The following is a 15,832-nucleotide window of genomic DNA, read 5'->3' as shown; positions in this document are numbered from 1 at the left end:
TTAATGTATAGGCTAAATGACACCATCCTAGTTTTTTTTTTTTTTTTTTTTTTTTTTTTGGATATATATAGAGGGAAAGGACAAAAAGCTTTAAAAAAAAATCCAGTTGTACACTTATTGGGTGTCTCATACTAAAATCTGTCATGCTTCTTGTTGGAAAGGATGCTTTGCTCCCATATATACAGAAATTTATTCTATTAGTGCTGTTTTCCACTTGAACCATTTTTAAGAAAAGTCAGTGTAAGCAGGAAGAAAGAGAAATAAAATTTTACTGAGTAGTAGAAAGGGGTTTTGGTTATGTTTCATTGTTTTGTTATAAGTCAAAATCTAGTTCACTTTGGGAGTGAGCTGCACACATCTTCACGAGAGCATTTCTGGAGTACAAAACAAACAGAGGTACTGAGCTTAATTTAGAGCTGTGGCTCTTGGGAAATTACAAACCCATTCATAAGATTATGACTCTGTACTGACACAGGCAGGCATTTTGCGTCAGTTGACAAAAATGATATCCTGACAGAATTTTAGAAGTTGTCTTGAAATATGACAAGTTTCAGGCTTCCTAAATTGAAGGCTTTGAAAATAAGCACATGAATTCTCTACTTACTGAGATATCAAAAATACTGGCATCCTTTCATTCGATAAATACATTCAAAATATATTCCTTTTATCCTTTTATTCAACATAGGTTTATTATGAGCCTATGCTGTGTCAGACATTTTTCTAGGTGCTAGGGATAAAAAAGGTGATCAAGATTCATAAAATTCCCCACTTTCTTAAGCTCATATTCTATATAAGTGTAGAGTTCTATTTTATGAGTAGAGTGTTTTTTTTTTTTTAAGATTTTATTTATTTATTTGACAAACAGAGATCACAAGTAGACAGAGAGGCAGGCAGAGAGAGAGGAAGGGAAGCAGGCTCCCCGCCGAGCTGAGAGCCTGATGCGGGGCTCCATCCCAGGACCCTGGGATCGTGACCTGAGCCCAAGGCAGAAGCTTTAACCCACTGAGCCACCCAGGCGCCCCTGAATAGAGAGTTTTAAATGAATATCCACAGTGATATCCTCATAGTTATGAAGATACATGCTCCTGTGGGATCACAGTTATTTATTGTGATCCTAAATAGAAACTTCCAGAACATTATTTTTGATTCTTCAGCAATTTTTAACCATTTCCTTATAATAATAAATTATCCAGATAATCAGAGGGATCAAACATTTTAAAACCGTATGACTTCTAAGGGGCACATGTAAGTCATTCATAAACACATAAAAAGATACACATCAGTAGTCATTAGGGAAATGCAAATTAAAACCATGATACCATTGCACATTCACTGAAACGGTTAGAATTTTTAAAAATGGCACATTAATCCATTGCTGGTAGAAATATGAAATGGTGCAGCCACTCTGGAAAACAGTTTGCCAGTTCCCAAAGTGTTAAACATAGATATGACAATTTTACTTCGAGGCATATATCCAGGAGGTGAAAGTCTATGTCCATGCAAAAAATTGTGCATGCATGGTCATGGCAACATTACTGGTAAGAGCCAAACAATGGAAACAACAGAAATATCTACCAATAGATAGATGAATAAATGAAATGTAGTATGTCCTCAGTATGAAATTCTATTCATCAACAAAAAGTAACAAACTACTGATATATGTATAACACGGATGAATATTAAGAATATTACACTAAGCAAAAGAAGCTGGATGCAAGTGGCCAAAAATTGAATAATTCCACATCCAGAAAAGGGAAACTCTATAGAGAGAGAAAGTAGATTAGTGGTTGCCCGGGAAATGAGGGCTACTGGAAATAAGTAAATGGCATAAGGGATGTTATTTGGGTGATGAAAATGTTCCAAACCGTTAGGTAGTAATGGCTGCATAACTTGGTAAATTTGTCAAAAATCACTGCATTCCACCATTGCAATGAGTGAATCACATGATATATAAAATATGACTCTAAGTTTGTGTCAGAAAACACACTCTTTTAAGGAATGCACTTTCACCAAGTGCATGCAAGAATATTTGCAATCTGACTTCCAAGATACAAACAAGCACCCACTTTCAGAATATAAAACCTTGCTGGCATCTTACTTCTTTCAATAGGAATTGCCATGGAGATTTCAAAACAGGCATGAAGATATCCTAGATTAAAAACACTGAAGAGCTTGGGTTCAAGCCTATTACTTTTCCTTATCATATAAAATGTTAGAATAAGTCATTATCATCAAGATCATAATACCTATGACAATGACAATAAATGTGCTCAGTGTCTTATTTCATTATATCATTTCTTTTGGTGTTTTTGTTCCATTTTGGTTTATTTATATATTTAGTTAGTTAGTTGTGTTTTTTTTTTAATCAAGATTTTAATTTTAATTCCAGCATAGTTAACATATATATTGTTTTATTTTTAAGTTCATTAATACAACAACCCTGTGGGTTAATTATGATTTTCATTTTTTACATGAGGAAACTAGGGGTTTTAAGAAGTGAAGTAAGCAGTCGCAGGTTGTTAACTTAGATTATAAATGGTGGGCCTGCCTGAACTCTTATTCTTACACTGCCTCCTGGCAAAGAAGTATACAAACACGGACTGACATGCCAAATACTGTGAAACTTCTTGTTAATTAACTATTTTTATTCATAACTCAGTCAGGTTTCCGTGGAAGTGAGCTCCAAATTTATTCAAAGATAAGTTGACCTCATACTGGTCAGAATGGCTAAAATGAACAAGTCAGGAAACAATAAAAGTTGGCAAGGATACAGAAAATGGAGAAACCTCTCACACTTTTGGTGGGAATGCAAGCTGGTACAGCCAGCTTGGAAAACAGTAGGGAGGTTCCTCAAGAAGTTAAGAAACAGAGCTACCCTATGACCCAAAAATTGTACTAAAAGGCATTTATCCAAAGGATACAAACATAGTGATTCAAAGTGGCACATACACTCTAATGTTTATAGCAGCAATGTCCACAATAGCCAAACTATGGAAAGAACCCAGATGTCCAGCAACAGATGAATGGATAAAGAAGATGTGGTACAGGAACACCTGGGTGACTCAGTCTGTTAAGTGTCTGCCTTTGGCTCAGGTCACGGTCTTGGGGTCCTGGGGTGGAACCTCATGTTGGGCTCCCTGCTCAGTGGTGAGTCTGCTTTTCCCTCTCTCTCTGCCTTCCACTCCTACTCATGTTCTTGCTCTCAAATAAATAAATAAAATTCAAAAGATAAAAATAAAAAAAGATGTAAGATGATATGTGTGTACACACACACACAGGAATACTACGCAGCCATCAAAAAGAATGAAATTTTGTCATTTGCAATAATGTGGATGGAACTATAGTGTATTACATTAAGTGAAATAAGTCAGTCAGAGTAGGACAAATACCATATGATTTCACTCATATGTGGAATTTAAGAAACAAAACAGATGATTATAGGAGAAGGGAAGGAAAAATAAAATAAGATTAAAAACAGAGAGGAAAGCAAACCATAAGAGACTCTTATCCATCCGGAACAAAGTGAGGATTGCTGGAGGGGTGGTGGGTGGGGGATGGGCATTAAGGAGGACAATTGCTGTGATGAGCACAGGTGTTATAGGTAAGTGATCAATCACTAGATTCTACTCCTGAAACTGATAATACATTACATGTTAAATAACTTGAATTTAAATAAAATTTTCAAAAAAGAAAAAAAAAACTAAAAAAGAAAGATAAATAGAAAGGAAAGGAAAGCTCATGTTCTTGCTTTCCAATGTACAGGCTTTTTGATATATCATCAAGAGAGTAAGGACCATGAAACATGACATTTCTAGCTAACAACCCGCACTACATAAAATATTTAATAAATACCCATTCATGTGAATATTTCCCACATACAAAATATTTCCCTTTAAAGTTCATTAATTTTTCAGATCCTGGTATGTTTACAAAGAGGTTTCAGGGAACCCTAGTGAGTTATACTCATTTTTCAAATTAGGTAAGATGCCACGTGTTCAGGGAAGGGGGCCTGTCCGTGTTGCTTAAGAGTGATCTGAAGTGTGGGCTATCCCAAGCAAATAAACACAACACTAAGGGATATCAAATCACACAATGGGAACCTTAGTCCTTTTCTGATTCTTTCACCTCTTCTGATTATATCAAGTAGGGAGCACCGGTTGGAAATGAGAGAAGTGTTGAGATAGTACCATCACTTGCCAATCTCTGTTTTCATCAAGTACACAGAAGGCCTTAGGGCCAGTCTTCAGAAAGCAGCTGTATTCAGCTGGCATTTAATAACACATCTTGTTGTCATTGCATTGTGATTTATGGTGCGTGTGCTGGTTTTCACCGAACAATAATGATATCAAATTCCTTTACAACAAAACTGATAAAACAGTGAATAAATTTAAAGGGAAATATTCAAGCTGGTACAGGTGTTCCATGGAGATGGCTAAAATCATGACGGTACTATGGGAATGACAGAAGTTTGGGAAGGACTCTAAAGCGATGCTTATCAAATCTGGTCACGCCCACAGAGTATTGAAGAACTGCATCAAAACTAGGAATGTCAGACGTCACCACAGTTCAACAGCTGTTCAGGTCATTGGAGGGCTGACTCCTCTCGTGGCTTCAGAGAATCACTTAGGGTGTTGAAAACAAGGTAACCAGTTTACCACCTACATGTTCAGGGCTTGCCTTGGGCAAACTCCTGGGAGTCAGGTCTTTGCATTCCCAGCTCTTCGCCTATCCACATGCCCTTAAGCTACCACTCGCTTTCTTCCATCAAATCCTACCCGTAGATCCCTTATTCACACTATGGTACAAAGGCTCTGTAACTGTATGGTTTGCTACTGAACTCCCCAGTGTTTGATTTTTCACCTGGATCATAGCATAAAGGTGCAGGCAAATTCTTTTTAGATTGTTCTAAAATTTCAGGCCCATTTCAGCAGGTAGGAAAGAATATATTTTACACATTAACAATACAGCTCAGAAAATAAATTCTCTTTCACAGTAGCTTAAGACCAGCCCAGCTGAGTCAGAACTAATGTGTTGCTTCTAATAAGGCCATGAAGTTGATTTTTTTTCTCTCATTTCATATATAAGAAAACTATCACTTCTAAGGGTATACATTCCTGTACCCTATGGTCTGGCTAGTATTTTCCAATTTATGATTAGAGAACCATGCATAGAAGAATTACTTGGGAATTATTTGAAATTCAAGTTCTGATGCATCCTCCAACCTTTTAAAATCTCAGTGAGAGCCGGTGGCGTGTAAGCTTCTGAACCTAGAAACACCTCTCTGGGTCATCCCTATGCAAACGAATATTTGAGAAGTTCCACTGTCTATAGTGCCCCCTGCTTCAAGTCTACCTTTTATAACTTAGGTCAGACATACTCAAAGCTATATTGCTACTCAGAAGATAAAAATTAAAATACGTGTCTGGCTTTTCCACCTTCTAAGTTTTAGACCTTTTAAAAAAATTTATCTCTGTATAATTGCAGTTTGTTTAGTGATCCTAATTCAGTCACCAAAATAAATTTAAAAATGAGCAAGATGGTAGAAGAAAAGAAAGAGGGTAAAGACAAAAGGAACAGAGTATGTGGGAAAGTGTCTGGGGTACCAGGGATAGCACTTATGGGATTTTGGACAAAATGTATAAAATCATTGGCTTCTACAGCCTTCTGTCCTTGCTCTTTTAAACACGTGTGTTATAAGCACATAGTTTTGTTGTTGTTGTTTTGTTTTGTTTTGTTTTTTTGTCACTGAACAATTAATGCTCTGATGGTGACACCCACATGGACATTCTTGATCCTGTCTTCCCAGCAACTGCAAAATGTATCTTCTTTAACAGCTGAGGCCACCTGGAGAGTTTTGGAAATGAAAGAACATTCCTCTTCTAATCTGATTTTACACATTCTGTATTTCATTTTTATCCCCTCAAAGTGGGGATATTTAATATAAAATGTTATATTTTAATTTGTTTTCATTTCTCAGTAGAAATAACAAAGAAAAGAATAGTTAGGAACTTTGATATCTGCTGTTTTTTACATTTGACATCAACTGATAAAATACAAATTCTTTCTGGTCAATGAAAATGTTCTTTCTCACAAAATTCATTTTGGTCAAGGAGTCTGTGGGAATATGTCATCTAACTGCAGGAACAAAAAGTCATGTATACATAAAAGTCTTAAACTTGAACCTCAGAACTGGAAAATAGCATGAGGTAACTGAAGAATAGAAAGTGCATTGTTTAATAAAAGCTGGTCCATGTGCCTGAAACCTCTCTAAATTTAAATAATGTATGTTCCAAATTTCTTTTTCTCATTTTTTTTTCTCCACAGAACATACTTCTTCTCATTCAAATATGATATAATATTTTCCAAATGGATCCCTAGCTTCAAAAGCACAGGTGGATGATGACTTACTACATAGTCCTTGAAACCATGTTTGTGAAAAACACTTAATGACATGGAAGTTGTTCCTGATACAATGTTAACAAGAAAAGGCAAGATGTAAAAACTGTGTGATTCCAATACTTTGTATATATACCTACCTGTATTTAGATGCATCTGTATTTTTAAAGTTCCTACTCATCTACTTATTTATACATTAAAACATAGCAAGAGCTCCCTGGCTTGTTTACTTTTGAAATATACATCCCCCCTTCTTATGTTCTATGTTCTAAATTGTATACAAAATGTTATAATTTAAAATATGATCTTAATAATATTTTAATTAAATTTTAATAACACCTTATACTGTTATACTTTTTTAAAGTTATTAATAAAGTTTGCTTTAAAAATAAAACTTTAGGGCATAGTATTGGAGCTTCAATAACATTAGTCCTAATATTAAAATTAGAGATTATTTTTGCAGAATTCCTGTGCAAATTTCTTTGTATATTTTAACATGTATGGAGATGAAAGCTACATCTTGATTCTTTGTGAGACAGAAGCACTATGAGGGTACACAGGGGAATATATTTCTCACTTTTTCTCATACTTCATAATGAAAAATTTCTGTCTTTCATTTTACATCCTAATAGCTATTGAAAACATTATACACAGTCTCTATTTTTTAACTTATACTCTTTTAAAAATCATTTTGGGGGCGCCTGGGTGGCTCAGTGGGTTAAAACCTCTGCCTTCGGCTCAGGTCATGATCCCAGAGTCCTGGGATCAAGCCCCCAGGGAACTTACTTAAAAGCAAGTCTGGGAAACCAGTCCCAGGTAACAAAGCCCAAATACAAGGGCGGGTCAGGTCAGGTGGAGATAATAGCCCAAATGCAGGGATGAGTCAGGTCAGGTGGACACGTCCGTCCAATCAGTAAAGCTTGCATACCGTCTCTCTAGCTACCAAGGAGTGTGGGCCTGGTCTTTTGGGCTCCAATTCTCACCAAGGTGATAGGCTAGTTCAAATAACTACTATGGGGTGAACTGTAGTTCAATTGGCCACCCGTGTGTGACCTAGCATGACTGTGCAGCTTTCTTTGTGTGTTACAATCTCATTCGCCACCTGTGTGTGGCCAGGCTCAACCACATGGCCTTTGCTCTATAAAAGTTAGTCTGGAAAGCAGGGAGGGGTTGCTCTCTCTGTAAGGGGTGGCCCTTACAAAACCGTCGGTTTAATTTTTGATGCTTGGCGCAAAATAAAGCTTTGCTTGACCTTTGCTTTGTATCAGTCTCTCTTTTTTGACCATGGACTCATTATTGGGGGCCCAACAATAAGAGAACTGACTTTGTGTTTAACACAAAGGTGTTTAAGTGTCTAAGACATACTAAACATTCCAGTATTATCTGTTGAATGAATGAATGAGATGGACTGTCTCCAAAGGTGATCGTCAGTAATTCATGTCACTCCTTCTACCAAGAGGTAGAACCAATTTTTAATCTCTTTTCATCTGAACTGCCCTTACAATTTACTTTGGACCAAAAGTATGCAGTGGATGTGATGTTGTACCAGTTCTGGGCCTAACCCTTCACAGGCCTTAAGGCTTCCACGCTTACAGTCTTTCAGTCCCAAGATACTATGTAAAAAATTCTGGTTAAAGAGAAAAGCCCCGTAAGACACAAGACTGCAGAGAGAAAGAGAGAGGCTCAGCCCACCATTAGCCATTTCAGTGGGCTGAGCGTCAGCACCAGGCTTGGACAGTAGCTCTCTTGGCTACGGCAGCTACATTAGATCATGGAAACTGATACCATGTCTTTGCCAAGCTCTGCGCAAATGCAGAATCTTGGTTTTAAACCCAAAAGGTTGGACTGGCTTGCTATGTAGCAAGAGCTCCCTGAAACAGTCCCGGAATCAAAGATTGGGGGCAGCCACAAAGAAACTCTAATGTAGAGCACTGGCTTTTTCCCATCAGTGTTGGACAGTCATGAGGAGACTATAAGAGCTGGAAATGCAACAAGAAAATTGCTATTAGTAGCTAGAGAAAGATGAGCCTGCAGAGCTTATTAAAATGTGATGGAAAAATTTGCAAGGCTATCGCCTGCCATTACTCAGAATGCAGAAAATGTTCGATGAAGCTAATTAGAAACTGTTCAGCTCTGAAGAAGAATTTAGAGAGACTCTAGTGGCCCTGAGACAGTGTCTCCAGCTGGTGAAATCTTCTCAAAGTAAGAAATGGCCCCAGGGCAAAGATAAAATCCAGGGTGCTGCCAGTAAAACATTACCTGAAGGTCAAGACCAGATGGTGGTCAGAGACTCATTAAAACCTCTGAAAGACTGAAGGTAGTACCTCACAGATTCTCTCAGCAATACAAAAATATTTAGAAAGAATGCTAAGATTATTCCATAAAATGCTGACTCATAGACCCCATAAGGCAGGACCTGATACACAGGGATTTATGGGTGTGACTTTGTTTCAGCAAGAGGATTACAATTTGACACTTCTAAGGTTTTTAAAGACATGGCAGCTTGGGATAAAAAGGGTGGTACCAGTTCAAAATGAAAAAAGAAGTTTTGAGATCTCAACTTTCTATGCGCAGAAGTGGCTGAGAAACTATTCCTAAAAAAGTGAACCATTTCTTGGGGGGTGGGGTGTGGGTAGAAGTCTTATGGAGCAAAACCAGGGTTCCAGAGAAGATCAAAAAGTAGAGAAGAGTCAAAGATTAAAGAACCAAGCCCTAACCTAGGCACATTTCCCACCTTCCCACTGCCCAGAAGAGGGGCCCTGAGAACATGTGTCCAGCAGGAGTTCAGAATTATGGATGGAAATCTAATCACAGTCTTTGCAGAGTGACAGGTATCATATCAGCTATTAAAAATGAGAAAACTAGTTAACTATCTGAAACAAGATTTTTTAAGATATTGGACAGTAGTGCAAAAATGTGACCCTTGAGAGTATGGAATCAAATAAGGTCAATCTTAGGATGACTCCAGCCTTGCACATCATCATGTGCCTGAGTGTGGGACAGGGATGGGAACCCTAAAGAGAGAACAGCAGTCTCACTCAGTCCAGGAGACGGAGATTACAGGTTGGAGAGGTTGAAGCAGCTAGCATTTGTGATGCAGACCATGAGAGAGGAGGAAGTTTTGTACAAAATGACTTCTTGAAATCTACATATGTCTTCTTGAGTCTTCACCTAAATACCAAAACGAGCCAGCAGAGGGCAACACTCTAAGGGGATAAACCCACAACAACTACCAGGGAAAGAACCACCATCAGGATTAACAGAGTGTAAGAAAGAAATTCTTAAATGAGATAAAATCAATGCTGCTAAAACTGGTTCTTCTTAAGGTATAATGAAATTGATAACACATAAATGGCCTGATTAAGAAAAAAATGATGTGGGGCACCTGGGTGGCTCAGTGGGTTAAGCCTCTGCCTTTGGCTCGGGTCATGATCCCAGGGTGCTGGGATGGAGCCCGGCATTCGGCTCTCTGCTCAGTGAAAAGCCTGCTCCCCACACCCCCCCTCTGCCTGCCTCTCCGCCTACTTGAGATCTCTCTCTGTCAAATAAATAAATAAAATCTTTAAAAAAATGATGTAATATGATTACTTTTGTGATATCAAAAGTAAAGAAGAGAGGACTTCACTAAAGAGTCTACAGACATTACAAAAAAAGAGAATATTATAAACAACTTTGTGATAATAAATTTGGAAAGTTATATGGAACAGGAAAATGTCATAAAAGAGACAAATAAACAAAACTGACACAAGAAGAATTAGCAAAGCCATTTCCAGAAACTTCCCCATGAGGATAACTTCAGGACTAGAAGAAATCACCGGTAAATTTTACCAAGGATTTATGGAGGGAAATGATATAAAATACACCTACTTTTTCAGAAAAATAGAGGTAGAGGGGACAACTAATAGGGGGGCCAGAATTTCTCTGATAACGAAACTAGTTGAAGATACTGTAAGAAATCTATAGGTCAATACCCTTGATGAAGATAGGTCCCCAAATCCTTACCAAATTATTTGTAAGTCAGATACAATAAGATATAAAAAGAGTAATGCATCACAAGCAAATATGGCTTATCCTAGCACCATAAATTGGTTTGACATTTGAAAATAGAATAATGTAATTCAGGACATTAACATCACAAAAGGGAAGGATCAGATAATTTCTGCAATAAATGAAGAGAGAAAGAAATTCTATAAAATTTAATTCTCATTCATTATTGAGAATGTTGGCAAACTAGAAATAAAAGGACATTTTCTAACCTCATAAAGGTCATCTACAGAAAACCTATATACCATCACACCTACAGCAATGAAAGACTGAAAACCTCCCTCTACCTACAAGAGAAGTATGTCTACTCACTACTATGGTAGACAAGTTCTTAGCAAGTACCAACAGGCAAGAAAAACAAAAAAGAGGGTTATATATTGAAAAGGAAGAAACAAAACTCATGCTATGTACAATGAACAAGGTTAGATTAGACTAATCCGAAGGGAACTACAGAAGTCTTGTTAGCACTAATAAATGAACGTGCCAAGTCTGTAGGACCAAAGATCTAGATATTAAAAAAAAAAAAATCAACTGTATTCAGATAATAGAGCAGAGAGCAATTAGAAAATTAAATATTAAAAGCAATACTATTTACAGGAGCCATCTGTAAATAGTAATAGCTAAGGATAAATTTAACAAAATGGAGCAAGATCTGAACATTGAAAAATACAAATGTTGCTGAAATGTAGAAAATCCTAATGAAATGGAAAGATGGAACATGTTCACAGATTAGAAGCTTTCATATTTCTAAGATGTCAGTTTTCTCCTAGTTGATTTCTGGAGTCCATGACATTTCAATCAAAATCCTCACAGACTTTTTGGTACAAATTGACATGCATATGCTAAATATATATATATATATATATTTTTTTTTTTAACTGGAGAAGTAAATGACCTAGAACAGGCAAAACAATCTTGAGCAGGAACTAAGTTAAGGGATTTACTTAACTTGATTTCAAGACTTTACAGCTGTGGTGATTTTCTCTAAAAATAGCCAATCACAAATCTTCCTCCTCTTTAAGTGTTTGCCCTTCTTTCCACCAAGGGGCAGAGTTTATTTTCCTTATCCATAAATGTAGGCTGGCCAGTCTTGTGACTTGCTTTGACCAACAGACTGCACCGGATATCATACTGTCCTCTGGACCTAGGACTTGTGAGACTTACAAACTGACATCTTCGTTTTCTTGGAACCCTGAGGTATCATGCCACTAAGTCTGACTAATCTGCTAGAGATAAAGGCCATGTGCAGAGCAGCTATTTGAGATGTTAGATTCATAGAGAGGTGGCGGGAAGGGGGAAGGGGAGGGAAGGGGTAGCAGGCAGGGGGGAGGGCATTTGGGAGGAGGGGAAGGGAAGGAGGAGAGAAGCCAAACAAGGTCCAAGCAGCCTCCAGCCATGTCTGCCATCTCGGACAAGGCTCAGGACATCTGAATAAAACCATCCTGGATTCTTTAGACCTAACTGATCTCATGAATCAACTTTATGTGCAGGAGAAAGGAGCCCATCCTGGCCAACTCCTGCTCAAACTGCAAAACCACAAGCAATAACCGGTTGTTATTACTTAGGTCATAAATTTCTGGCATGGTTTCTTACACAGGTGTAGAAACCTGAAACACTGAATGACTGAGCAAATGAAGGACACTCTCCTTTTCTTCACAGGATGCTAGCAGCATTACCATATTGTGCTAACATTTAAATATTCTCCAACTCTTTTCCATAGGTTTTCTAGTTGACAGGTATCTTCTGTAATTACTCTTTAGAAATTAAAAGATAAGGAGATTTTTATGGAATCACAATATTAAAAAAAATCACTAGTTTTCCACAAAATCAATGTTTATCTTTTGTTACATTTTCTTCAATCTATTTATGCACTAATGTACTTCATATAAAAGAAAATAAATACTTTTTTACAAGTAAGATAATATTTTCTATAAAGATTGTACACTATTTCATTGTCAGCTCAGTTATTAAGAACATGATTTGGAGATAACTGCTTACAGGACATATCTTTTTTTATAGGATCTTAAAACTTATAAAATATCCCTCCCTTCTCTCATATTAGTGAGATTCTTGTTATAAGAATCAAATCAGGGCGCCTGGGTGGCTCAGTGGGTTAAGCCACTGCCTTCAGCTCAGGTCATGATCTCAGGGTCCTGGGATCGAGTCCCGCATTGGGCTCTCTGCTCAGCAGGGAGCCTGCTTCCTCCTCTCTCTCTCTGCCTGCCTCTCTGCCTACTTGTGATCTCTCTCTGTCAAATAAATAAATAAAATCTTTAAAAAAAAAAGAATCAAATCGTAAATGCCTACAGCAAAATAATTTTTAATAAATATACTTTTCTATAATGTCATCTGCATATAGAATAGGCTATATATAAGGAAAAAAAGCCTTTGGAACGTATCGATGTCACATGAAGTTCATTGTAGAAGGTGATGTTTATCCCATTATATGATATTTTATTATGAGGATCCCACTGACAAATTTCTTTTAATTTTGGAAATTGAAAGAATTTTAAAAAATCAAAAATTACATTTCTTTTAGATAAACCATTGTGTATATCCTGTGAACAGGCCTGAATTTACAACTACTGTTTAGGTTTTCTTTTTCAAAGTACGAAATAAGATATGGGGCTCCCCTGCCAAAGGATAGCTGTATTTTTTTTTTTTTAAGATTGTATTTATTTATTTGACAGAGATCACAAGTAGGCAGAGAGGCAGGCAGACAGAGAGGAAGGGAAGCAGGCCCCCTGCTGAGCAGAGAGCTGGACAGACTCAGGGCTCTGATCCCAGGGTTCTGGGATCATGACCTGAGCCAAAGGCAGAGGCTTTAACCCACCGAGCCACCCAGGCGCCCCAAGTAGCTGTATTTTTGAAATTTGCTCTCCAACCTTGGTTTTGAGTTCATTTCTTTGCCTCCACATTTAATTTTTATCTTTCAGAGATAAATTATGAATGCCTATAAACTGTCCGTAATACCTTTTATAAACAGGTAGGATTTTAATCAATTTAATTGATCATATCTTACTTTTCCATTCAGTATTTTTCCAAAATTTTAATAACTGCATAACATTTTATTATATTAATGCACTATTATTTAATTAACCATACTCCACTGCTAGAGATAATAGACTAGTGTTCATTTTTTACTTCATAAAGATTATAATAAGCAACTTTGTACTTCAGTTGTTTTCCACAGATCTGGTTTTTTTCTAGAATGAGAATTTCCTGCTAAAATAGTCTTGAAATATGTTACTAAATTTCTTTAGAAAGATTATAATCATTTGCATTCTCACCACCAGGGTGCCTACCTTAAATACCTTGCCAGCATTGAATATTGCCATTGCTCAAGATTTTGTTAATGTGACTACTGGGAGGGCATTAAATGATTTATTGTGCATTTCTTGGATTATCAGCAAAAGCCCATATTCCCCAAAATGCTTCCTTTGTCTTGTAGCATGTATTCAAGTGTCTTCTTGTCTGTCTGTTCCATAGATCTGTGTCTATCCATGTACTAATTCTATGTTTTCAAAGAGAAAAATACTTAGTATGTAACTTTCAATTTTCAAGAACAAGATAGTTCTTATCCACAACACCAATACTGAGAATCTCTCCCAAGGAAAAAATCCAAAAATAGAAAATATTTATGTAAATTGTTATCCTCCACAACATTATTTATGTAGTGATAAACGTGATGACATAAATGTCCCAACTGTTGAAATAGTTATGAAACTATATACTTACAGAGTGAAATATTAGATATGAAAATCATGCTTATGGAGGTTACCAACCATTAAATATTCAGTTAAAATATATTGTAATATTGGGGTATTTCAAATATTAATATGAAAAATACCTGCTACATTATGCTAAATTGATAATATTAGGATAAAAAATATTATTTTCAACTAATTAAAAAAGTGAAGAGAAGGAGGTAACTTACAAAATATTACTATAAGTATTTAACTCTTAATTAGTGGAATTATGGATGTTTGTTTATATGCTCTTTCCTGGAACTTCCGTTATTCCCTGAATTTCATCATGCTATACTGCTTGTTCACTTGTAAATCTACTCTAGATGAAGGCAAAACTATATATTTAAAAATACAATGCTTTTATAATTATTATTATTAAAAACAGTTATTCTAATTCCATTGCCTAATCCCAATCTCTGCTTATTAATACTTTTACTATCTCTTAGCTGAAAGAATTAGAAAAAAAAAACACTGAACAGATGACTCCTAATTTAAAAGTTCACTTTTCTGATGCAAAAGGTTAACATGGTATTAAATTAGGACCAAAGCAAATGAATAAACGATCATGCTTTCAGAGGAACAAAAAGTATCGAGGAGAAGGACATCTCAGGTGTTAAATTTTTTACTCTAAATTAGTAAACACAATCCACCCTTGTGTGTGGCTATATAATCTGTATTCTCAAACCATTATAACATACATTAAGGTTCTGTGGTCTCAGCTCGCTACATTCTTTCTATTCAATCTGGATTTCTCAGGGCAGAATGATTAGTGAGATCTTGAACTCTACCTGTCAAATGACGGCTTCTCTCCACAGTCAAAGGCATCCTGGAGCTCCTTAACGAGGTTAGCCTGGCCTGGCAGCCGGAAGAGACCCTCTTCTTTCAGCCCCCTTTGTCGGATAAAGTCCACACACTGTTCCACCAACATTGGGGCCAGACGATTCCCATATCTCTTCTCATAACGGACAGTGTCCTCCAGCTTCTGTCCAAAAATGCCTGGAGAAACAAAGGATCACAGTGAATTTGAGGAATTTCTATCACCCCACCTGGTTACTTTAAAAAAAAAAAAAAAAAAAAAAACCCTCAATATAAAGGGAAAACAAAGGCAGAAAGGCTGGCAAGCATTTTATGATGGGGACTTCACATTTTTACAGAATCAAATCCACACTACACAATTATTTGAAGGAAAAGGCTTTGCCTTATGCTGCCCTTCCCCTCGAATACTCCATATTTAGCCCCACACCAAATAGACACGTGAAGTCGGAGATAGCCACCTTGATATAAGAGACACTGTAATGAATAAAAGTTTGGTTTGGGGTTTTCTTTTTCACCCGCTTGGGAAAGGAATCGTATGGAACAAATATTCTGCAGAGAATAGTCAAACTCTACTTGTTGCTACACTTGAACTTTCTGTCCAATTATCATTTAGTGTAACTGTTGCTCATTTCTCTGTTCACCTTTTGTTTTCAAACAAGCAATGATGCCATGATTGTAATCAAAGTGATAAAACCGGGTAAAAATGCCCAGAATCTTCACCCGCACGAAATATTTCAGGCTGCAATAGTTCATCTTTTAGGAAATATTTATTTTATATTATTTATTTAAATAAATTATTTAAATATTTATTTTCTATTATTATATCA

General features: G+C 36.6%; 1 protein-coding gene across 7 annotated transcripts in view; it reads right to left on the bottom strand.

Moving 5' to 3' along the window:
* The window catches only part of ARHGAP24 (Rho GTPase activating protein 24), a 757,722-nt gene that overhangs the window by 43,060 nt on the left and 698,830 nt on the right, over positions 1 to 15,832 (bottom strand). For all 7 annotated transcript variants that reach the window (XM_059375189.1, XM_059375179.1, XM_059375226.1 and 4 more), the window contains one exon: positions 14,978 to 15,185. In XM_059375189.1, coding sequence (XP_059231172.1) covers positions 14,978 to 15,185 — 208 coding nt within the window. The remainder of the gene's footprint in view (positions 1 to 14,977; positions 15,186 to 15,832) is intronic.

Source organism: Mustela nigripes, chromosome 1, assembly GCF_022355385.1.
Source record: "Mustela nigripes isolate SB6536 chromosome 1, MUSNIG.SB6536, whole genome shotgun sequence".
Taxonomy (NCBI): Eukaryota; Metazoa; Chordata; class Mammalia; order Carnivora; family Mustelidae; genus Mustela; species Mustela nigripes.
Note: the sequence above shows the minus strand (reverse complement) of the source record. Positions and strands in the feature narration are given on the sequence as shown.